Raw genomic sequence first — 22918 nt, 5'->3', positions numbered from 1 at the left:
GGCTCAGCGCTGCTCCCCCTTGGGGGCCGGCTTGGCCCGGGCGGCGTCCTGGGGGGCGGTGGAGAGGGAGGAGCGGGACACGCTGGCCGTCTCCACAATGTCGATGTCCCGGCAGGTCAGGCAGGCAACCAGCTTCTCCCGCGAGGCGCTGGAGGCGAAGAGGAACTCGTAGGAGAGGCCGGCCAGCACCGCGCCCAGCGAGGGGCCGATCCAGTACACCTGGGGGGGGGGGGGCAGGGGTCAGACAGGGCCCAGCGAGATCCCATACACCTGCGGGGGGGACAGGGGTCAGACAGGGCCCAGCGAGATCCCGTACACCTGGTGGCGGGGGGGGGGGACAGGGGTCAGACAGGGCCCAGCGAGATCCCGTACACCTGCGGGGGGGACAGGGGTCAGACAGGGCCCAGCGAGATCCCATACACCTGGGGGGGGGGGAGGCAGGGGTCAGACAGGGCCCAGCGAGATCCCGTACACCTGCGGGGGGGACAGGGGTCAGACAGGGCCCAACGAGATCCCGTACACCTGGGGGGGGGGGAGGCAGGGGTCAGACAGGGCCCAGCGAGATCCCGTACACCTGGGGGGGAGGGGACAGGGGTCAGACAGGGCCCAGCGAGATCCCTTACACCTGGGGGGGGGACAGGGGTCAGACAGGGCCCAGCGAGATCCCGTACACCTGGGGGGGAGGGGACAGGGGTCAGACAGGGCCCAGCGAGATCCCTTACACCTGGGGGGGGGACAGGGGTCAGACAGGGCCCAGCGAGATCCCGTACACCTGGGGGGGAGGGGACAGGGGTCAGACAGGGCCCAGCGAGATCCCGTACACCGGGGGGGGGGGGGGCAGGGGTCAGACAGGGCCCAGCGAGATCCCGTACACCTGTGGGGGAGGGGACAGGGGTCAGACAGGGCCCAGCGAGATCCCGTACACCTGGGGGGGGCAGGGGTCACCCTCCCCACACTCCCACTGCCGGATGCTCAGCTCCAGGTCATGGACCCAACATGGTCTTTGCTGGCTGGGTCAGCCCCCCCGCCCCGCTGTGCCCCCCCTGCGCGCCCCAGCCTGGCTCACCCAGTGGTGGTCCCAGATGCCCGTCAGGACGGCCGGGCCCAGCGATCTGGCTGGGTTCATGCTGCCCCCGGAGAACGTCCCCTGCAGAGATGGGAGGGCAGGGGGGTGAGCGGACATTGCACGGGCATGGGGGGAGTCGGCCCCATGGGGCCACAGAGGGAGGGCAAGGCTGCGCCAACGGGATCCCGGGGGGCCGGCCTTGCCCTCCCTTGGGGCGGGGCGGGGGCGTCTCTTACCGCGGCCAGCGCTCCGGCCGTCACAGAGAAGCCGATGGCCAGGCCGCCCGGCTCGCCCGCCCCCCGGCGCCGCTGGTCCTCCACGGCGAAGATGGTGAAGACCAGCTGGAAGGTGGAGAAGGTCTCCATGGCGAGCGCCTGCCCAGCGTTGCCCTCGCTGCTCACCTGCGCCCGGGGACAAGACAAGCTCACACCTGGCCCCGGCCCGGCCCTCAGGCCACGTGGGCGGCAGGGAGAACCAGGGGCTCTTGGGCGCTCACCCCTGGGGGGCGTCAGGGGCTGTGTTGGTGTCTTGGTGACCCAGCAGCGAGAGGTCTGGGGGGGTTCCCTCTGGGCTGGGGGGACAGTGAAGGGGGATCAAATCTGGGGCCCAGTTAGGGCGGGATCCCTGCTCCTTGGGCATGGGAAGGTGGGAGTCTGACGGGTGGCCCTGCCCACAGGGCCGGGGGGCAACACTTCCATTGGGGAGAGGGGTGGCACTGCCAGTGGGGCTGGGGGGGTCAGGGTGGCACTGCCAATGGGGCGCTGGGGTTCAGGGTGGCACTGCCAATGGGGTGAAGGGGGTCGGGGTGGCACTGCCAATGGGGCACTGGGGGTTCAGGGTGGCACTGCCAATGGGGCGAAGGGGGGTCAGGGCAGCACTGCCAATGGGGGTTTCAGGGTGGCACTGCCAATGGGGGACCGGGGTGGCACTGCCAATGGGGGGCCGGAGCGGCACTGCTGTCCCCCCGGAAGGCAGGTGCAACCTGTATCAGTAGCCAGAGCACACGCGTCTGTCGGGCCAACCCAGGGCCCGGTTACCCAGCCCCCCCAACGCCCATGGGCCCCAGACAGACGCCGGGGAGCCCAGGGCCCAAGGGGCAGCTGGGGCGGGGTCCCCAGCGACCCGGCTCAGACACTCACCCTGGTGACGAGGTGGCTGGCGGCTGCCGCGGGCAGCGCCAGGTAGACGGCGGCCGAGGCCAGGACGGCGCCCAGGCACTGGGCCAGGACGTAGGCAGCTCCGCGCAGGGCGTCCAGCTTGCGGGTGCAGAGGAAGGCCAGGGTGAGCGCCGGGTTGGCCTGGGCCCCACTGACCTCGCCGAAGCAGTGAGCCAGCCCCACGGCCGCCAGCCCGGCTGTCAGAGCCGGCTGCAGGGCGGGTGGGGCTGTGACGCGCCCGGGCCCGCCGGGGCACGAGGCCCCCAGCACCAGCCAGACGAAGATCAGGGTGCCAGCCGCCTCCGCCAGCAGGGAGCGCCAGAACCGCCGGCTCCGCAGCTCCTGCGGGGGGGGGGGGGGGGGGCGACAGTCAGCAACCAGGTGAGGGGGAACCATGGCAACAGATTTGGGTGTGTCTGGTCTCATAGCAACGGGCGGGGGGGTCTGGAACCACGGCTGCAGAGGGGACACTGTGGGGAGGGGAGGTCACAGGGCAGGTGGGTGTATATGGACGGACAGAGGGACAAGGGCGGATGGGTGCATATGGATGGACTGACAGACACGGATGGGTGGATATGGACAGATGGACGGATGTGGGTGGGTGGATATGGACGGACGGACAGAGGGACACGGACGGTTGGGTGGATATGGACGGATGGACACAGGCGGGTGGATGGATATGGACAGATGGATGGACACGGGCGGGTAGGTGGATATGGACGGATGGACACGGGCGGGTGGATGGATATGGACAGATGGATGGACACGGGCGGGTGGGTGCATATGGATGGATGGACACAGGCGGGTGCATGGATATGGACAGATGGATGGACACGGGCGGGTGGGTGGATATGGACGGATGGATGGACACGGGTGGGTGGATATGGACGGACGGGCAGATGGACAGGTGGATGGGTGGATATGGACGGATGGACAGAGGGACACGGGCGGGTGGGTGGATATGGATGGACGGACACGGGCGGGTGGATATGGATGGACGGACACGGGCAGGTGGGTGGATATGGATGGATGGACACGGGCGGGTGGACATGGACGGACGGACGGACATGGGCAGGTGGGTGGACATGGACGGATGGACACGGGCGGGTGGATATGGACGGATGGGTGGATGGGTGGATATGGACGGATGGACGGACGGGCGGGTGGGTGGACATGGACGGGCGGGTGGGTGGACATGGACGGACGGATGGACGGGCGGATGGGTGGATATGATGGACGGACACGGGCAGGTGGGTGGATATGGACGGACGGGTGGACGGACATGGACGGACGGGCGGGTGGGTGGATATGGACGGACGGATGGACACAGGCTGGTGGACATGGACGGACGGATGGGCAGGGAGTACAGAGAAGTTCTCCCAGACATCCCAGGTGCCCCATAGCCAGGGCTCAGCTGCCCGCTGGGTGCTGGGGTGCGGGCGAGGCGGGCAGCCCTTACCTCGCTGATGGCCATGCTGCCCGGCTGGCTCCTGCGGGCTCTGCTCTGGGAGACACAGGGTGCTGCGCTGCTCTCCCTCCAGGGATCCTCAGACCCCCCTCCCTCCCCTCCGGGCCGGGCTCCTCTTAAAGGTACAGCAGCCGTGGGCTCTGGGCAAGGGGCCGGAGGGGCATCGGGGCAGAGCCCGAGGGTGCCCGCTGGGCAGAGGGGGCAGCAACGTGTTTCCTGCTCCTGGGAACCCCCCAGTCTCCTCAACTGAACCTACAGCAACCAATCCCCACCCACACGCCGTTTTCCTGACCCACAGCCCCCTACCGCCCCAGCCCTGGGCTCCTCCGCTCCCCCCAGCGCTGCCAACACCCCACATTCCCTGTAACTCCCGCCCCGGGCCCCCCGTCACCTCCAGCTCTGCTGATGCTCCTCACTCCCGACCCGCAGCCCCACCCCCCCTGCTATTCCAGAACTCGGCTTCTCCTGAGCAGAAACTGCCAGTTTCTTTATTGGGGACCTGGGTGGGGGGGCTGTCAGGACCAGCCTGTGCTCTGGGTGAACAGCTCCTGAGCCCGGGGCCAGACAGGGAGGCTGCCCATGGAAAACCCCGGCTGCCCTGGGAGCGTCACTGGGCCCTGGGGATCAGCTGGGCCAGGCTGGCCAGAGCCAGCGGGACCTTGGGCAGCGGAACCAGGACCAGTGGGGGGGGGGGCCTGAGAAGGAGCAGCCCCCTTGGGTCTGGAATAGGCAAGACAGGGTGGGGCAGTTGGGGTCTGGGATGGGCAGGGCTGGGGGGGGGAGATTTGGGGTCTGGGATGGACAGGGCTGGGGGGGGGAGGTTTGGGATCTGGGATGGGCAGGGCTGGGGGGGAGGTTTGGGGTCTGGGATGGGCTTGCGGGGGAGGATTGGGGTCTGCAATGGGCAGGGCCGGGGGGGGGTTGGGGTTTGAGATGGGCAGGGCTGGCGGGGGGGGGAGGTTTGGGGTGTGGGATGGGCTGGTGGGGGGGAGGTTGGGGTCTGTGATGGGCAGGGCCGGGGGGGGAGGTTTGGGGTGTAGGATGGGCTGGGGGGGGAGGTTTGGGGTGTGGGATGGGCAGGACTGGGGGGGGGGTTGGGGTCTGTGATGGGCAGGGCCCCTGTGTGGGGGGGTGTCCGACTCCCAACCTGAAAGCGGGGTGGTGGTGGGGGGAGTTTGGTGACTCAGGCACCTGGAAACCAGCGGGTGCCATGGCAACCTGCCCCTTTGAATCTCAAACAGGAGCCAAAGGCCTTTCTGAAGGGGGTTGTCACGACGACCATTGTTCAGGGCTGGGATTCTCCCTCCTACCGGAGATGAAAGGACCTGGGAGCATGTGCACAGGTGAGTGTGAACGTCTGTGTCAGTGAGTGTGCGCAGGCAGGGGGAGGTTGTGGGTGCAAGGAGCGGGGGCGGGGCTATGGGGCTGGGTGCCCTGTGATTGGGGGTGCGAGTCTGCTCTCACGCTGCTGTCACACCCATGGACCACTCCCCAGCCCCAGCACGGGGGCACCGATCCCAGCGGGGGCCTCTGGAGACGCCAGTAGCACCAGTGCCCCAGGTGAGCCTGGGGAAAGGCCCCCGCCGGACACCGGGACACATGGGGGAGCGTCTGCGGGGGCACCGGGCGCATGGGTCTGCAGATGAGCATGTGTCTGTATCAATCGCCCCATTGTAGAGACAGGGAAAGTGAGGCGCAGGGGAAGCAATTCCTATTGGTGCAGCTGCGAAAGAACCCAGGAGTCCGGCCACAGTGCAGGAGGGGGACAGCGCTGGGCCACCTGGGCTTCAAACCCCCTTCGACCGGAGGCCAGGGCCCTAAAGCCACTGGAGCCGTCCCTGGAGAATTCCCCTCCGCGCCGCCCCCCCAGCCTTGCCCCCCTCCACCTCCCAAGAGCTCCAGCTGGAGTCAGCGGGGCTTTAGAGCTGAAGCACCTGGCTCAGCAAAAGCTGAGGGCGCAGCGGCCCCGGGCTGACCCCGGCCGGTGCCGCGCTGGCCCTATTCATCCTGCCATTCTCTGCCCGGCGCGTGCTGACTTGCTGCAAAGAGCCAGAACAATCAGAGGCCTCAATAGCTGAAACAAAGCCCCCCTCATCCCCCTCCCCCCCCCCCCCCCGCTGCCACCCAGCTGGGACTCCAGCCTCCCCCCCCCCCCAACATACCCACGCTGGGCGGGCGGCCCTGTCAGGCCCCATCAGCATCAAACGCCAGCCCAGCGAGAGCCCAGCTCTGCCCACCGCTGCTGCAGCCCTCGCCGCGCCCGCCCATGGGTGGGCACCGACGTTACTCTCGCCGTGCCAGCTCCCTGCCCGCCCCAGCCACCACGTGGGTGCCCCTGTCGTTGGCATCTCCACCCTCCACCCGTCCCTGTGCACACACCCCCTCTTGTGCCCCCCCAGAGCTAGGCACTATGTTCAAAGAGCCTCTCCCCCACAGGGAACCACGGAGACACCCCCCAGCGAGGACCAGGGAGAAGCCCCCTCTCCCCTTTGCATGGAGCGGTTGCTGCTGCCCCATCGTGCCTTTATCCAGCACCCACTGGGGATGACAAACTCCCCCTCCCGCTTTTCAGCCCCAATCCCTGGCACCGCTGCCCACACACGGCAGCACCTGGGGCTGTGCCCGGGGGGAAGGTGTTTGCGTTGTCCTGTCTCCCCGGCTCTCCTCCCCCCTCTGGGAGCCATGGGATGAGGTGAGACTGATCTGAGACCTGCTGGTCTGGGGCAGGACAAACCAGCCTCATATTCCCCCCACCCCAGGGTGACCAGATAGCAATTGTGGAAAAACGGGACAGGGAGTGGGGGGTAACAGGTGCCTATATAAGAAAAAGTCCCAAAAAACGGGACTGTCCCTATAAAAATGGGACATCTGGTCACCCTACCCCACCTTATAAACTTTGTGCTGTTCCAGCCAGACCATTCCTCTCCCTCCCGCCCCCAGCCAGTCGGGGGCCCCTCTCAGTTCCAGGGGCTTGCTCTGTTTGGGGCATGAAACTCCCATCCAGCCCTCACCTCCCGCCCTGAGCCAGGCAGAGCGCAGGGGGACAGCGACTGGACGGGAAGCGCTCTCCCCAGGAGCAGAGGAAGGGGAATAAATGGGGCCAGGTGTGGAAGGGCCAAGGGAGAAACCTCCCTCAGAACAGAGCTTGGCCGACCTAGATCCGGGCTCCTTGTGGGATTTCCATCCTCTCGTAACTGAAATACGTGGGGCCTGTGAAAACACTGAACCCGATTATTCCGCAGCCTGGCGCTCCAGGCCCGATTCTCCGTGGCCCTGCGCCTTCTTCTGCAGTCATGTGTCCCCGCGCTGATTCTCACTCACGCAAAGAAACATGGCATTCGTGAAACCTGGTGGAATGATTCCCACGACTGGACCATTAAAATCACCATCCACAAAAACCTGTGTAGGAAGGACAGAGGGGGACAGAGGTGGGTTTTGGGGGGGAGAGGCGCTCTAGTGAAAGACACCCTTCCCTGCTTTAGAGATACTGGTAACTCAAGCACAGGCTCCCGAATGCATGTGGATCAATGTGCTAACGAACGACACCCAGGCAGAGGTGCTGGCGGGGGTCCGTAACAGGCCACCGCATCAAAACAGAGAACAGGGGGCGAGTTCCTCCGTTAGCACCGGTCTCTGTAATGCAGAACTGCCAACCCCAAAGGTTCAAAACTCACCCGTCAGGCTCGCCAAAAAGCATGAGATTCATGACTCTTTCAAATCAAGAGATTACATAGAAATAAGAGATTTGGTGTTGTTTTGATTCGCCTCCTGCTTTTTGAGCCTTCAGGGTGCACTGGCTTCCCATTTTGAAGCTTTCTCCACAGTCACAAGGGCTAGAAACTTACTTGTTCTTTAAGAACGAAGGCTAAAATCATCCCAGATCCACTCGACTCCAGAAGCTGGGCCTTTAAGGAAAACAATAATTATCACGAGATTTATGACAAAATCAGGAGAGCTGGCACATTGTGGAACAAATGGTGGTGTTCTTCTGGGGGGCTCTGATTTGGGAGACGTATGCTGGAGATTCCCAGCTGCTGGTGGGAAAACATCATTAGTGTTTCTGGAAGTTACAGGTGGTGAAAAACTGGAGAGGGTGCAGAAAAGAGCCACCCAAATGATTTAAGGGGCTCCCCTGCCCCTAACCAATCAGAGCTTGTCCGTGGAGAGGAACGGCTCTACAACAATGCCTGACACAACAGCGAGAGATTTAAGGACCAAACTCTGTTTGGCTGGTCAGAGAGAAGCTGGAGGGGGAGCTGATTACAGTTAGGGTGACCAGATGTCCTGATTTTATAGGGACAGTCCTGATATTTGGGGCTTTTTCTTATATAGGTGCCAATTACCCCCCACCCCGTCCCGATTTTTCACACTTGCTCTCTGGTCACCCTAATTACAGTGTATAAGTACCTTGGCGGGGAGATAACGCCAGACATCTAGTGGAGACAGGGAGAACAAGAACCCACAGCTGGTAGCTGAAACCAGACAAGTGCAAATTAGAATGCAGCAGGCTCATTTTTATTTTTTTTTTAACAAGGAGGGTGATAAAGCATCGGAATAAATTACCCAGGGTCCTCAGATCAAGGCTGGCTGCCTTTCTGGAAGGTGCTTTAGCCAAACCCAGGTTATTGGGCTGAACGCAGGGGGAACAAGGTGAAAGGTCTGGCCTGTGTTGTACATTTCATGCCCACTTTGCACTGGTCTAAATGACTGCACAGGATCTGGGATGATGGAGAATCAGGCCCGAAATACAGAGCTCCAAAAATCTCCAGCGGCTTCACTCGTGTCACAGGGGATGTGGGTGGAACGTTACTCGGTACCAATGTTCCACAGCAGGGTGGTGGGGAACAGTGTAAGTGGCTCTGGCTCCCAGCCCCGTTCTTGCTGGGTCCCTGGGTGAAAAGAAGCCACCGGTGGCGCGTGCAGCTAAGGCCGCCCCCAGGCAGGTTCCATTAATAACTGAACTGTTGAGGTGATATCCAGAGCCGAGAAGGAATTGCTGTCCGCAGCTTCAACGTCGCCACAGACCTGCTGTGTGACTGTGCGTAAGTCATTCCCCACCCATGCCTCAGTTTCCCCTCCCAGCCTTTGTCATACAGTTTAAGGCCAGGGGCGAAGGGCTGTTTCTCAGCATAGGTGTGTACACCGCCCAGCACAATGGGATTCTGTTCTACTCAGGTTCTTAGCTGTCCCTCCTCAGATAGGATGGTGACGAGGGCTGTATAAATTCCTGAATACACTTAGATTAGACCGAATAGTCTCTGGACTGAGAGGAAGGAGGGGCCAATGGTTAGGGACCCAGCCTGGGACTTGGGAAACACAGGTTCTGCCACAGACTCCCTCTGTGTGACCTTGGGTAGGTCATTCAGCCTTTCTGTGCCTCGGTTTCCCCACCTGTACACTGGTGATAATACCCCCGCCTCGCCTCCCGGGGCGTTGTGAGAATACATATGTTAAAGACTACGCGGGGCTCAGATCCTGTGGTGAGGGGGGCCAGGTGACCTTAGTGAGATCCTTGTTGGGGCAGGGACCGTCCCGCCTGCTGTCTGTGCAGTGCCTGGCGCACTGGGGGTGCTGCTGTCAGACCCATAATAATAAGTTGTTCTTTGCGGCACAGTCAGTTGAGGTGGCTGTCGAGGACCATGGGGACGTTACTATGGATTATAACAGGCACCGAATAGTAATAACACTTTGCACTTCTCTGGGGCCTTCAGACCACATGGATCTGGGCAAATATCTGTGCCTTGCTCCCCCTGCCCTGCCCTGGGGTCAGCCCTGGCCCGCAGCTGGGCACAGAGTCAGAACAGGGGGAGCCCTGGGACTAGAACCCAGGAGTCCAGGCCCCCAGTACCCCCTGTTCTGACCCCTAGACCCCACTCTGCTCTCCGAGCCGGGATGGAACCCAGGCGTCCGGGCTCCCAGCACCCCCTGACCACTCAACCCCACACCGCTCCCAGAGCTAGGGAAAGAACCCAGGAGTCCGGGCCCCCAGTACCCCCTGACCACTCAACCCCACACCCCTCCCAGAGCTAGGGAAAGAACCCAGGAGTCCGGGCCCCCAGAACCCCCGACCACTCAACCCCACACCCCTTCCAGAGCTAGGGAAAGAACCCAGGAGTCCGGGCCCCCAGTACCCTCGACCACTCAACCCCACACCCCTCCCAGAGCTGGGACTAGAACCCAGGAGTCCTGGCTCCCAGGCACTAGACCCCACTCCCCTGCCCTCGCCAGGGATAGAACCCAGGCGTCCGGGACCCAGGGCAAAGCCCCCTAGTCAGTCCCCCAAGCTGGGCTCTGGACCAGGGATTTGCCCCGCCCCTTTGTCAGGTGGGGGTCAAAGGTCACACATAGGCCCCGCCTCCCTGGCTCCAGCGGAAGCCAGGCCCATCCAAGATGGCGGCGCTTCCGCCCGGGTCACGTGAGGCGGGAAGGCCGGGGAGGGTGGGGACTGGTCCCACGCAACTCCAAGATGGCGGCGCCCATGCTGAGCGCTCTGAGGCGGCCGGGCTGGGGCCTGCGTGGGGTTGGGCGGGCTCGCGCGAGCGGCCCCCACCGGAGGGGTAGGCACCGGCCGGAGCCCCGCCCCCAACAGCCGCCGGGGGGGGGGGAACCGCCCCCATGAAGGGCCCGCGGGGGGGGTGGTACTGCCCCCCCCGAGCTGGCGTGGGGGTGGGGGGCTGGTACTGCCCGGCTCTGCCCCCTGACCGGGCTGGGGGTTGCTGGGCGGGCTCTGGGGGGGGGAACCGCCCCCGGGGTTGTCTCGGGGGGGTCTGCGGCTGGCATGACATCACTTCCTCAACACTGACCTGCCCTGTTCTTGCCCCCCCCCCCCCCAGCTGGCCTGGGCCCGGTTCCTGCTCTCTGCACTCTTCATCCCCCTGTCCTGGGATTGGGACCCTAACTCCCATTCTCCCTGCTGGGGCAGTGTGTGGGCCCCCCCCCCCCCCCCCCCCCCGAAGCTGGGCTGCCTTTGCAAAGGTTGGTGCGACCTTGTCAAGTGCTTTCCCAGTCCCTGATGCACGGCCCCTCCCAGCCCCTGAGACTCGCAGCCTGACCTTTCTCCCATTTCTCCGCAACCCGTTTCCTGGCCAGCTCACTCTCCTCCCTGACACTTGGCTCCCACCATGGAAAAGATTAGCGCAGCTGCAGGGGCGGCTGCTTTTAAAGGGCCGTGGAGCTCAGCCCCACGGTTAAGCTTTGTTTAAGAACCATCCGTGAGTGTGATTTGCAGGGCGCAGGGATCCTGTCTGGGTGCTCGCAGGGGTCCCCGCACCAGAGACTGGCTTCAAATCGAGAGAAATGGGCGTTGGGTTCTTTAGATCTGTCTCCTGCGTTAGGATTCACGTTTTTCCCTGATCCTATGAAGGTTACGAACTTACTCCTACGGTTTTTTGCTGGGAAGCTCTCCAGGCGCCGAGACATTTTGCAACATTTGGGGGGTTTCTTGACTCTCGGTAAAATTGCAAGAGTTGGCAATGCTGCGATCGTTAATGCCTGTATCCTTGCAACACCCTTGGGAGAGAGGGAACTGTTATTAACTTCATTCTACTGGTGGGGCAGAAGAGAGATTTTCAAAAGCGACCTGCCTGTAAGACACAGAGCAGGGTCTGTCTCTTAACTATGTCTGTGCGGTGCCTAGCACAAAGGGGCCCTAATCTCAGGTGCGACTGTAACCCTAAAAATGTCAGGTGTTAGCAAAACAGGAAAGGACCCTGAAGTATCATTTTTATTTTGTGTGTCCTTTAAACCAACAATCTAGCTCCCCACCCCAGCCCACTAATGTGAACTTTCTTGGTTCTAGTCATCTTGGAGTGGAAGAATTTGCTGTCCTAGTGGATTCTTTTTGTGAGCCCTCAGTAAAGCTTCTTGTCTTTTCTGTCTCCTGCAGTCATCAGTTTCAAGCTAGATGAGCGAACGGCTCACAGCAGCCTGGATCTCTCCAAAAAAGACACCAGCGTCATTTACCGTATGCTGGGGATTGACCCAACCAAGGTCCCCCAGAACCCCGAGCGATTTCGGGAGTGGGCGGTGGTGCTGGGGGACGCTGCCGTGTCCAGCGGCCAGCACTACTGGGAAGTGACGGTTAAGCGCTCGCAGCAGTTCCGTATCGGCGTGGCTGATGTGGACATTTCCAGGGAAGGGTGCATTGGGCACGACGACCGCTCCTGGGTGTTTGCGTACTCCCACCACAGGTGGTACGTCATGCTGGCCAATGAAACCACCCCCATCCGCAACGTCGGCAACCCCGAGCGCGTGGGGCTGCTGCTGGACTATGAGGGCAAGAAACTCAGCCTGGTGGACGTGGGCAAACAGGTGTTAATCCATACCCTGGCCACGGAGTTCCAGGGGCCCGTGGTGCCCGCGTTTGCTCTCTGGGATGGGGAGCTGCTAACTCATTCTGGGGTGGATGTGCCCAAGAACCTCCGGGACAGTTAACGGTTAACCCCAGGGCCTGGGATGTCTGGACGTGTCCTTCTGTAGGGAGATCCTTCGACGATGCTTCAGCGTGAGGCAGAGAAAGGGATTTGGTCAGTCCCCTCACCCCGCTTAGTCCAGAGGGGGCGCTCTCCAGGCTGCTCTAGCTTGCTTTCCCCTTGGGAAGGAGCAGTCCCCCCTCAGCCCCAGCTAGGAACCAACTCCCGCTCTTCTGCTCAGCTAAAGCAGGGTCCTCAGGCCAAGATTCTGCCTGCTACATCTGTGGCTCAGCCCTGGAGCAGAGAATCCCCCTGCTGCCCCTGGGGATCCGGCAATCCTGAACTTGTTTCCCTTCTCCATCTCAGCTGGTCCTTAGGAACTTTGTGGCCATCTGCCACTCCTGGGCCAAGCGCCCTGCCGGTCCCTGCGCCCGTCCTCACCTAGCGCCCCGTTTGGCAGATTTGGATTTGAATGACATGAGGCTTTGCTAGAGGGAGGGAAGCGTCACTGTTGTCCCCTTCTATCTCAGGGAGGGGAGGACAGTTGGGCGCAACAGCTCTCAGCCGGCCGGTCCTGCATCTCAGCGGCGGCACCCAAACCCAGCTGGAAACCTAGATCCCGTTCCCCTCCTATGTCGGCAAACGAGGCCGTTACGCTTCCGTTTCCCCAAGTGCTTTATTAATACGCAGCACGGGAACCACAGCATCCCCCCCAAAGCTGTGCTCACTTCCCCCCACTGTCTAGAACCAATCAGCAGGCCCCAGGGATGGGCAGGCAAACGGATCCTGGTGCCGATGTTGCCACGTGGCTGTTCCTAGGTGCAGGGGGAAAACCCGGGAAGGAGCATTAGTTTGGGCAGGGACTTTCGGTCTGTAGCTTTCCTCTCAGCCAAGGTTTGTCTGGCTTAGCTGGGGGAGCTGCTACCCCCACCCCCCGCCCCATTTGCCTCTGCCCCTTCGCAATCCTCCAGGGCAGGGGTGGCCAACCTGAGGCTGAGAAGGAGCCAGAATTTACCAATGTGCATTGCCAAAGAGCCACCGTAACATGTCAGCAGCCCCCCGTCAGCTCCCCCCTCTGCCCCCAGTGTCTCCCACCTGCCAGCAGCACCGAGCCCTCCATCCCTGCGAGCTGTTGTGTGGGGTACAGGAGGCTCGGGGGGGGGGTGAACAAGGGCGCGGCAGGCTCAGGGGGAGGAGTGGGGCTGGGGCCTGGGGCAGAGCCAGGGGTGGAGCAGTGAGCACCCCCCGGCACATTGGAAAGTTGGCGCCTGTAACTCCAGCCCCGGAGTCGGCGCCTATACAAGGAGCCGCATATTAACCTCTGAAGAGCCGCATGTGGCTCCGGAGCCACAGGTTGGCCACCCCTGCTTCAGGGGAAGATCCCATCCCTCAGCAGCCCCGGTGCATCCAGCTGCGTTCACACAAACCCAGCCCTGACTGTGTGTATTGGCGGCCGGGCGGGTCTCCCCCCCCTGTAATAAACCGGAGAATCCTCAGCGGCGTGCGTCCCCTCTCTCTGCGCCGGTGCCGGGAGGGGACTCCTAGCGAAAACAGCCGCTCCCTAAACAGTGCCCAAACGCAGCCGGGTTGGTCTGTCTGGGCCCCCCACCCGCAGCTTTGCTGATGCTCCTCAATCCCGACCTGCAGCCCCCTGCTAGCCCAGGCCTGGGCTCCTCCCAACTCTGCCAGTGCCCCTTACTCCCGACCCACATCCCCCTGCCAGCCCAGCCCTGGGCTCCCCTCCCCCAGCTCTGCCAGTGCCCCTCACTCCCGACCCGCAGCCCCTGCTAGCCCAATCCTGGGCTCCCCCTCACTCCCGACCCGCAGCCCCTGCTAGCCCAGCCCTGGGCTCCCCACCTCCAGCTCTGCCGGTGCCCCTCACTTGCGACCCACAGCCCCTGCTAGCCCAGCCCTGGGCTCCCACCCCCAGCTCTGCCGGTGCCCCTCACTCGCGACCCGCAGACCCCTGTTCTGTAGGGGTCCATCTTCCCAAAAGCCAGAATCTTGCTCTCAAATAATGTCCCAATCCTCCCCTCCTCTGTTCGGATTTATTAGGTGTGTTACGGTTGCACTAGGAGCTCCAGTCCTGGGCCCGTTGTGTGCGGTGCTGCATGAACAGAACAAAAAGCCGCTCCGGCCCCTAAGGAGCTCACAATCGAAGTGCGCAGACAGACCTGCTCAGAGATCTGGCCGTGCAGAAGCCTCAGTACTGCAAGAATCAGAAGTCGTGGGGCTAACAAGACGTGCGTTAAACCACTGCGCCAGCTGCTGTTCTCTGCCGGAGCTGCACTTCCCCCTTCCTCTGTACGTGGTGCGCTCTGGGGAGACAGCCAGACCCTCTGATCCGACTACTGTGGGGAGAAATAACCAGCACCCACAAAACAAACACTGAGAACACAAATCCACACACTGATCTCAGAGACCCACCCTCACCCCAGAAACAAAGGCTGGGCTGGAAGGGACTGCGAGGTTAGGGCCAGATAACACTAGCCCAGCCCTGACAGCTGTTTGTCCCACCTGCTCTTAAAAACCTCCAATGCTGGGATTCCACAACCTCCCTTGGAAGCCCGTGTGGGAGTTTAACTACCTGGAGAGTTTTTCCTAATATCCTAAACCGCCCTTGCTGCAGATGAAGCCCGTTGCTTCTTGTTCTCCCTTCTGTGGATGTGGAGAACAATTTGTCACTGTCCTCGTTAGAACAGCCCTCAGCGTATTTGCGGACTGTTCTCGGGTCCCCCCTCAGTCGGTTTTTCTCCAGACTAAACCTGCCCAGTTGTTTTAACCTTTCCTCACAGGTCAGCTTTTTTCAACCTTTGATCGTTTTTGTTGCTCTTCTCTGGACTCTCTCCAATTTGTCCACGTCTTTCTTAATGTGCGGCACCCAGAACTGGACACAGTTCTCCAGCTGGGGCAGGACAGTTACTTCCTGTGTCTTACGTATGACGCTCCTGTTAATACAGCTCAGAATGATATTAGTCTCTTGCAGCTGCATCTTCAACTTGTGATCCACTCGAACCCCCAGATCCTTTTCAGCAGGACGACCGCCTGGCCAGTTATTCCCCCGTTTGGAGCTGTGCATTTGATTTTTCCTTCCTAAATGTAGTACTTTGCACGTGTCTTTATTGAATTGCATCTTGTTGATTTCAGACCAATTCTCTCATTTGTCAAGGTTGTTTTTAATTCTAATCCTGTCCTCCAAAGAGCCTATAACTCCTCCCAGCTCGGTGGCATCCGCCAATTTTATAGGCATCCTCTCCACTCTATTATCCAAGTCATTAATGAAAATATTGAATAGTACCAGGCCCAGAACTGACCCCTGGGGGACCCCAGGAGATACGTTCTCCCAGTTTGATAGCAAGCCATTGATAACTGCTCCGAATACCGTCTTTCAACCAGTCGTGGACCCACCTTAGAGGAATTTAACCTAGACTGGATCTCCCTAGTTTGTTTATGAGAATGTCATGTGGGCCGTGCTGAAGGAAATTAGGTTGGTTTGGCATGAGTTGGTCTTGACAAATCCATGCTGGCGGCTCCTTATAACCCTGTTATCCTCTACGTGCTTATAAATGGACTGGTTAATCATTTGTGCCAGTGTCTTTCCTCGTATCGAAGTCAGGCTGACTGGTCTGTCACTCCCCAGACCCTCTTTTGAAAGGTAGGTTCTGTGTTTGTCCGTCTCCAGACCTCTGGGACCTCCCCTGTCCTCCAGGAGTTGTCAAAGATAATTGCTTCAGCTAGTTCCTTAAGTACCCCAGGACGAATTTCATCAGGCCCTGCCGACTTGAATACATTTAACGTAGCTAAATAGTCTGTATCTTAGGCTTTCCCTGTTTGGGCTGGTTATTTAGCATGTTGAGCATCTGGTCACCATTAATGTCTTTAGTGAAGACCAGGGTGGATAAAAATCAATGATTTTTTTTATTTAAATCGGATTTTTTTGATAAAATGCTTTTTGAGGAAAAAACCTGTCTAAAGATAGTTTTAATCAAGATACATTCTAGTTCAAAGATAGCGCATCATGGAATAGGGATTCTAAATTCTATAGTATGAGACAATATATTCATGTAATGAATAAGAAAAGTTTTGTAAATGAGTTCCAGTAGTTCATGGATTAGGGACCCAATCTTACGGGGTTCCAGGGGCTTCTGTATAGATTTAGGTTAATCTTTCGATCTACCCAATGGGACTCAGTGCTCAGTCTAGAAGAGACCATCAGAGATGCTTAGTTTTGCAGTTCTCAAACTGTGGATTTGTCTCTCCAGAGGTAACATTCTTGTTAACAGCAAAAATGTTTTAAAATAAATAAATAATATATAGAGGTGAGAAATAACAGACCTCAACTTTATTGTCCCTCTGCAAATGTGTGTACACAGAGTCAATCCCTTACCTCTCTCTAAAAGTGCAAAGTTTCAAAAAGTTCAATGACTAGAAGATTGTTGGGGGCGGAATAGATCTGGACAAGGAGAAGAAGTCTGGAGATAAATGTGAGGGACAGGCAGTAGAAACAAAAGTGAAACTGTTTGAGCAGCATATTCGAGGGCCTGGCATAAGATGAGACAGCGGGTGGGTGCAGCCGGGCGGAGGAGACAGCATGCCAAGGTGTGGCCAGAGCCCCCCAGCTGCCCGGCCAACATCTGAGCCTTGACACCAACATGTAACCCCCCTCCCACCTCCAGCCTGGAGTGTTCCCAGGTGAAGCCCCGATTCTGCAAATGGGTCCATGGAGAGTGGATCGGATCTCAGGAGCGGCGCTGACCTCTCTCGAGGGGGGCAGTTTGGAAATTCGTGCCTGTAAAACTCTGATCCAAGCAAAGGAAAAAACCCCAGGCCACCGGCTTCCCAATGCGCTGTTATCCGAAATGGGGAATAAGGGATAGAGAGACAGACTTAAAGGCATTTTAGTTTGTGGTGGCAGCATGGCCTAGTGGCTAGAGCCCTGGACGGGGGCTTGAGAGACCTGCCTTTGGGCAAATCAGGAATTAGCCTGTGGAACTCTCTGCCACATGATGCCATGGAGCCAAGAATTTAGCAAGACTAAAAGGGGGGGTGCGATGTTTCTACGGAGCACAGGAATAGCCAGTGTTAGAAGAGCTGATGCTAACACAGATTTTTGGAAGGGAGATCAAACCTCACACTCCGGAATTAAAAACAATCTCCTAGAGGTTAGAATGAGACCTTCACAGAGGCTTGATTATCCCACATCCACCTCTGGCCGCTGTCTGAGGCAGGATACTGGTGCAGATGGACCAGGGGTAAGGAATCCAGGGGGGAAAACACTCTGGGTCTAGTGGAGCGGTTCCTGCAACCCTACAATAACAAACCACTGCAGTTTTTCCAAGCTTCTCCTCCGTTCTAGTTGTGTGTCATCACCTGAGGAGTGACGCCCTCCCCCCTGGCCATGACCCGGGCACAACACAGAGTAACAACACATGGGTAAAAAATGTGTGGCCGTCTGGCTTGGGCCTGGTGTGTTTAATGGGAAACAGACGTTGGTTTTCTAACCTTAGCAGCTGACAGTTCCGGGCCGCTCTGAAACGCCCCCTGGTTCATGCGCACGTAAATATTGATTGCATCAATACAAGCTAGCCAGTAAACCAGCCCAGGTGGCCAGCCGGCTGTTTTGCATTTCAGACCCAGACCTCCTAGCCTGTTTGATCTCTCGGTTTGGCGGGTGAATTTGATGCTTCGAGGGGGAGGCGGAAGAGAAGAGGCGAAGGCTTGCTTGGCACTGCATGGCCGTGGTCCCCGTCCTCTCCCTGCTAAGGGAGGTCAGGAATTACCCCCACCCAAGAAAAGGCACAGACTGGGAATAGAACCCAGGAGTTCTGGTGCTTAGTTCAGTGCCTTTGCCACAGGATCATCTTTCCTTCCCTTAGGGATTTTGGTTCTCGTCAGACATGCAGTCCCATTGCAGAGGGGCAGGTTCTGGTTTAGCTGCTGAGACCTAACATCCCCTCACCCACCCGATAGTCAGGGGTCTGCGGATTAATTTGCCACTCTTGGGTTTCCTTAGGGGAACTAAAACCCTGTTGATTTTTACAGAGCCTTTGGCATCATGGGAGGTAGGTCCCATCATGCACCAGAGGCAGCAGGTTTAAAGCTCCTTCACCCCACGCACGGTCAGCCTGTGGAACTCCTTGCCAGGGGATGTTGTGAAGGCCGAAAGTACAACTGGGTTCAAAAAAGATGAGCTCCGTTCGTGGAGGAGAGGCACCCCAGTGGCTATTAGCCACAATGGTCAGGGACGCAGCCCCATGCGCTGGCTGTTATAAATCCATGGGATGCCCACATCGTGAATACGGCCTGCAGATGTGGTCGCCCCGTCTCAAAAAAGATCTAATGGAATTGGGAAAGGTTCAGAAAAGGGCAACAGAAATGACTAGGGGTATGGAACGGCTGCCGTATGAGGAGAGATTAATGAGACTGGGACTTTTCAGCTTGGAAAGGAGATGACTACGTGGGGATCTGATAGAGGGTTATAAAATCATGACTGGTGTGGAGAAAGTAAATAAGGAAGTGTTATTTACTCCTTCTCATAACACAAGAACTAGGGGCCACCAAATGAAATTAATAGGCAGCAGGTTTAAAACAAAGAAAAGGAAGTATTTTTTCACACAATGCATAGTCAACCTGTGGAACTCCTTGCTAGAGGATGTTGTGAAGGCCAAGACTATCACAGGGTTCAAAAAAGAACTACCTACATTCATGGAGGATAGGTCCATCAATGGCTATTAGCCAGGATGGGCAGGGATGGGGTCCCTGGCCTCTGTTTGTCAGAAGCTGGGAATGGGCAACAGGGGATGGATCACGTGATGATTCCCTGCTCTGTTCATTCCCTCGGGGGCCCCTGGCTAGGGGAAAAAGCGGGCAGACAGGACACTGGGCTAGATGGACCTTTGGTCTGACCCACTCTGGCCGTTCTCATGTCACCTACTGCCCAGGTGGGGCATACCTTGACACCCCACTAGGTGGCAGCATTCCTCCTTCATTTCAGTGCCCAGAGGCTGGTGTCCCTTGGGTTGCAGGCAGGAGGGGGCAGTTCTGCGGAGGATTTGGGGTGGGATCGTGGGGCCGTGGAGCTGCCCCTCTCTCCACCTGGGTTGGGGTGGGGGCGGGGCACACGTAGCGCCGCTCACCCCACCCGCCAGGAAAGGAATCACGATGCCCCACGGGCCCGGGAAGTCGTTTCTGAGCCATGGTGCGTCTTGCCGGCTGGGGGAACAATGCCCGTATGAGAACGGGACGTCGTCCTGCCCGCGCCCAGCGCTCTGCTCCACCAGGCTGGCACCACAGAGCCGGGCAGAGCAGCTGGGTTATGCCACCTTAGGGGAAGGGAGGAACTCACCTGCTTTATCTGGTTTCACTGCCCGGCCTAGGGACCCAGGTGTTCTGGGTTGGGGATGCCCAGAGGTCAGGGCTGGTTAACATTTGTACAGCACAGCTTGTTTCCTAACATGAGCTAACCCAGCCTCGCAGGGAGATGGGGATGTACTGTAGCGATCGAGGGTCACTGCCCTCTGCTGGATATTATCAGAGCAGCGCAAGTGTGTGTCATAAGCCCTATACTGCTATCAACTAATGGAGATTCTCTGCTAGCTCAGGTGCAGGGGCCTGGGTTCCTGGAGCAGAAGGGTGCCATTTTAACCCTGCTGTCACCATGTCCAGCATTGAGTGATGACAGGGAAGGTATGGGGGGGCAAGAATTTGATACAGAGGGGGGAAACAGGCACAGGAGGGCTGACACCCTTAGTGGTAGCGCTGGGAATAGAACCCAGGAGTCCTGAGGCCTAATCTAGTGCCCTACCCACTGGCCCGCACTGCCTCTCCTGATGCCGGGTGAGCACATCCACAGAACAGAGATGATGTCCTAGGCTCCTTTGGCATGGGCCTGCAGAGTCCATTCCAGCTGGGTGCCGGGATCCAGTTCGGGTCTTCCCCCCTCTCCCGTTTCTAAGAGAATTTACGGGCTCAGGAGGGGGGTGGAGTTTGCCTTCTAGGCTCCGCCTGGAATGGTGGCAGGGAAATCCTGGACTGGAGTCCTGCCCATAATGCACCCATCTGGAATGGACTCAGGCTGCAATCCCGGCTTTGGGCCCCTGGCAGGGCGTGTGTCAATGGGCCCCCATCCCATCAGGGGAGGCCGTGCAGGGGGAGTTCGGGGCTGGGTGGAGGGGGATTCGATTGACCCTGCTATAGCCCGGAGATTCCCACGGTAACCCCCCCCCCAAGACATGGGTAAGCCCAGGGGTGCCCGTCAGGGAAGTTCCCCGCCTCGGCCAGAGGGGGACACTGCAGAGCACGTCCCCCCCCCCCGTTTGTAGCTGATTGGCCTTGCTGGAGCTCAGCCTGCGCTCTGGCCACATGTTCCCTGCCCGGCCAGGCCCCTGCCGAATGGCTGGCCGGCGTCCAGCACATCTGCAGGGAGCGCGGCCCAGCGGCTGCAAAACCTGGAGGCCGCGATGACAGCAGAGGCCACTCCGGCCTGTTTCCTCCCCCTGGGAGGCCACCTCCCAGCTGGGTCCCAGAGCCCGAGCCCCCCCACAACAAGGCACCTGCTGCTGCCCCGGCTACATCGCCCGCCCCTCTGCAGATTGGAGAGGAGCGCCTGACTCCCCCCCCCCAAATCTGCCATCAGCTTGAGGACCAATTGGGTTTGAGCTTTGCGGCCCCTGTTGCAAATAGATCCAGTGCCCCCCCACTTTGTCAGGCCATTTGGGGAACCCCCCCCGGCTTCGCTGGAGGACTGGAGCAGCCCAGGGACCACGTGGCCACCCCCACCATCGGCTCTTGAGCGAAGGCTGGGGTGGGTGTGACCCTATGCAGCCCTGATGGGGTTTAATGCACCCCCCTGCATCCCAGAAAGCAGGCCAGGCCTCATTTGGGGGGGGACAACTGGGGACAGGGAACTGAGCATCCCGGCATTCTGTGTTGGGGGGGGGGCTCCCTATCCCGCCTCCCCTTAGGGGGCCTCCCGGGATCCCACGTCAGCACCTTCCTCTTCCCAGCCCCCCTCGCCCAGGAGCTATGCGAGGAATTCACAAACAATCCGGCCGTTGGCTCAGGGTCTGGCCTGGTGTGTGTGGGGAGATCCGGTTTCCCAGCTCCGGCCAGCTGCGTGGGGAACCCAGGAATGCGCCGCTAACCCCAGCCAGCCCCCCACCCCTTGCGCCATCTTCCTGGGGCCTAGCCAGGGAAGGGGCAGACAGTCCTGCCCTCCCACCTGGGTTGGTGGTGGGGGGATGCTCCAACGGTGGGGGCCTGAGAGGGCCACAGCGAGGGGCATGGTCTAATAGGCGCATACATTTGCATGCATTTTGCTGAGTTGCTTTGTTTCCAAGGCCCGATTTCGGAGCGCCACCTTCTGGCCCGTTCTGCCCCACGGGCGTTCTCCTGTCTCCCCCACCCGATCTGTCTGTCCTCCAAGGCCCAAGGCATCCCAGCTCCGCTCTGGGGCGTGAGCCCACCCGCCGACTCCAGGCCAGGTTTTCCTCCTTGCTCCTCGGGAGGGAGGGGCAGAGCCGCTACCTGCCTCTGCTGCAGACTGGGTGGGTCCCTGGCCTTTCACCTGCCGCAGCTGCAGGGAAATCCCGGCCTGGGCTCTAGTCCCTGGTGGCCTGGGCTGGAGACTGGTTACCCTGCAGGAGGCGTCTGTGACTAACTGGGGCTGGTCCTAGGCCCGGGCCCCCCAAACTCCCCAGAGCGAGAGGAGGCGGCGGCTGTCACCCCCATAGCGGGGAGATTCATAGATTCATAGATTCTAGGACTGGAAGGGACCTGGAGAGGTCATCGAGTCCCAGTCCCCTGCCCGCATGGCAGGACCAAATACTGTCTAGACCATCCCTGATAGACATTTATCTAACCTACTCTTAAATATCTCCAGAGATGGAGATTCCACAACCTCCCTAGGCAATTTATTCCAGTGTTTAACCACCCTGACAGTTAGGAACTTTTTCCTAATGTCCAACCTAGACCTCCCTTGCTGCAGTTTAAACCCATTGCTTCTTGTTCTATCCTGTGACCTAGTGCTTAGAGCAGAGGGAGCTGGGGGGTGAGGGATAGCTCAGTGGTTTGAGCATTGGCCTGCTAAACCCAGGGTTGTGAGCTCAATCCTTGAGGGGGCCACTTTAGGGATCTGGGGCAAAATCAGTACTTGGTCCTGCTAGTGAAGGCAGGGGGCTGGACTTGATGACCTTTCAGGGTCACTTCCAGTTCTAGGAGATAGGATATCTCTATTAATTATCATGACCCTTCTGTCACTGACTCACTGGATGAGCTTGGGGAGCCAATCTCCCTGTCCTCTCCATGCCTCAGTTTCCTCATCTGTCAGATAAGGGTTGCTGATTCCCTGCCCTTGGGGAAAAGCTTTCCATCCAGCCCTCTAATCCATCTGTCTATCAGCCCTCTAATCCATCTGTCTATCCCTCCATCTACACCCCTATTCCCATCCCTACATACTTTTCTCTCTCTCCTTCCCAGCTCACCCTGCCAGGCATCTGGCTCTAATAGCCTCTCTTCATTGCAGCTCAGCTCCCCTGGGACCCGGCTGCTCCCTCCCCAGGGCTCCCTGCCTCCCCTCCCCAGAGCAGCATCCGCAGCTGGGCCCTTTGTTTGTTCCAGCCCTGGAGCTGGGTTCCACATCCCCTCCACTTGGAGTGGTGCTTGTCTCACCTCCAGGTGCTGGCCCACCCTGCAGTGACCTCAGAGACCCCCCACCTGCAGGAGAGACCCTGGGGGGGGGGCATCCAGCCCCAAATACCTAGAATCAACTGCCCCATGAAACCTCACCCCGAGCCCGTAAAGCTCCTCCAGGTGCAAG

The 22918-nt window shown here is 59.5% G+C and overlaps 2 protein-coding genes across 2 annotated transcripts; one reads left to right on the top strand and one right to left on the bottom strand.

Moving 5' to 3' along the window:
* Positions 1–3: 3 nt before the first annotated feature.
* On the bottom strand, positions 4–3697 carry LOC135891637 (aquaporin-4-like). Its single transcript, XM_065419246.1, has 5 exons — positions 3683–3697; positions 2206–2565; positions 1303–1467; positions 1067–1147; positions 4–219 (listed from the first exon to the last, which is right to left on the bottom strand). The coding sequence occupies exons 1-5, from the start codon at positions 3695–3697 to the stop codon at positions 4–6; spliced, it is 837 nt and encodes a 278-aa protein (XP_065275318.1).
* Positions 3698–10157: 6460 nt separating this feature from the next.
* SPRYD4 (SPRY domain containing 4) lies at positions 10158–12774 on the top strand. The gene is made up of 2 exons (XM_065419592.1): positions 10158–10248; positions 11577–12774. Exons 1-2 carry the CDS (start codon positions 10158–10160, stop codon positions 12122–12124), a joined length of 639 nt encoding a protein of 212 aa, XP_065275664.1. The 3' UTR covers positions 12125–12774.
* The last annotated feature ends 10144 nt before the right edge of the window (positions 12775–22918 follow it).

This window comes from Emys orbicularis, chromosome 19, assembly GCF_028017835.1.
Source record: "Emys orbicularis isolate rEmyOrb1 chromosome 19, rEmyOrb1.hap1, whole genome shotgun sequence".
NCBI classification, from domain to species: domain Eukaryota; kingdom Metazoa; phylum Chordata; order Testudines; family Emydidae; genus Emys; species Emys orbicularis.
Note: the sequence above shows the minus strand (reverse complement) of the source record. Positions and strands in the feature narration are given on the sequence as shown.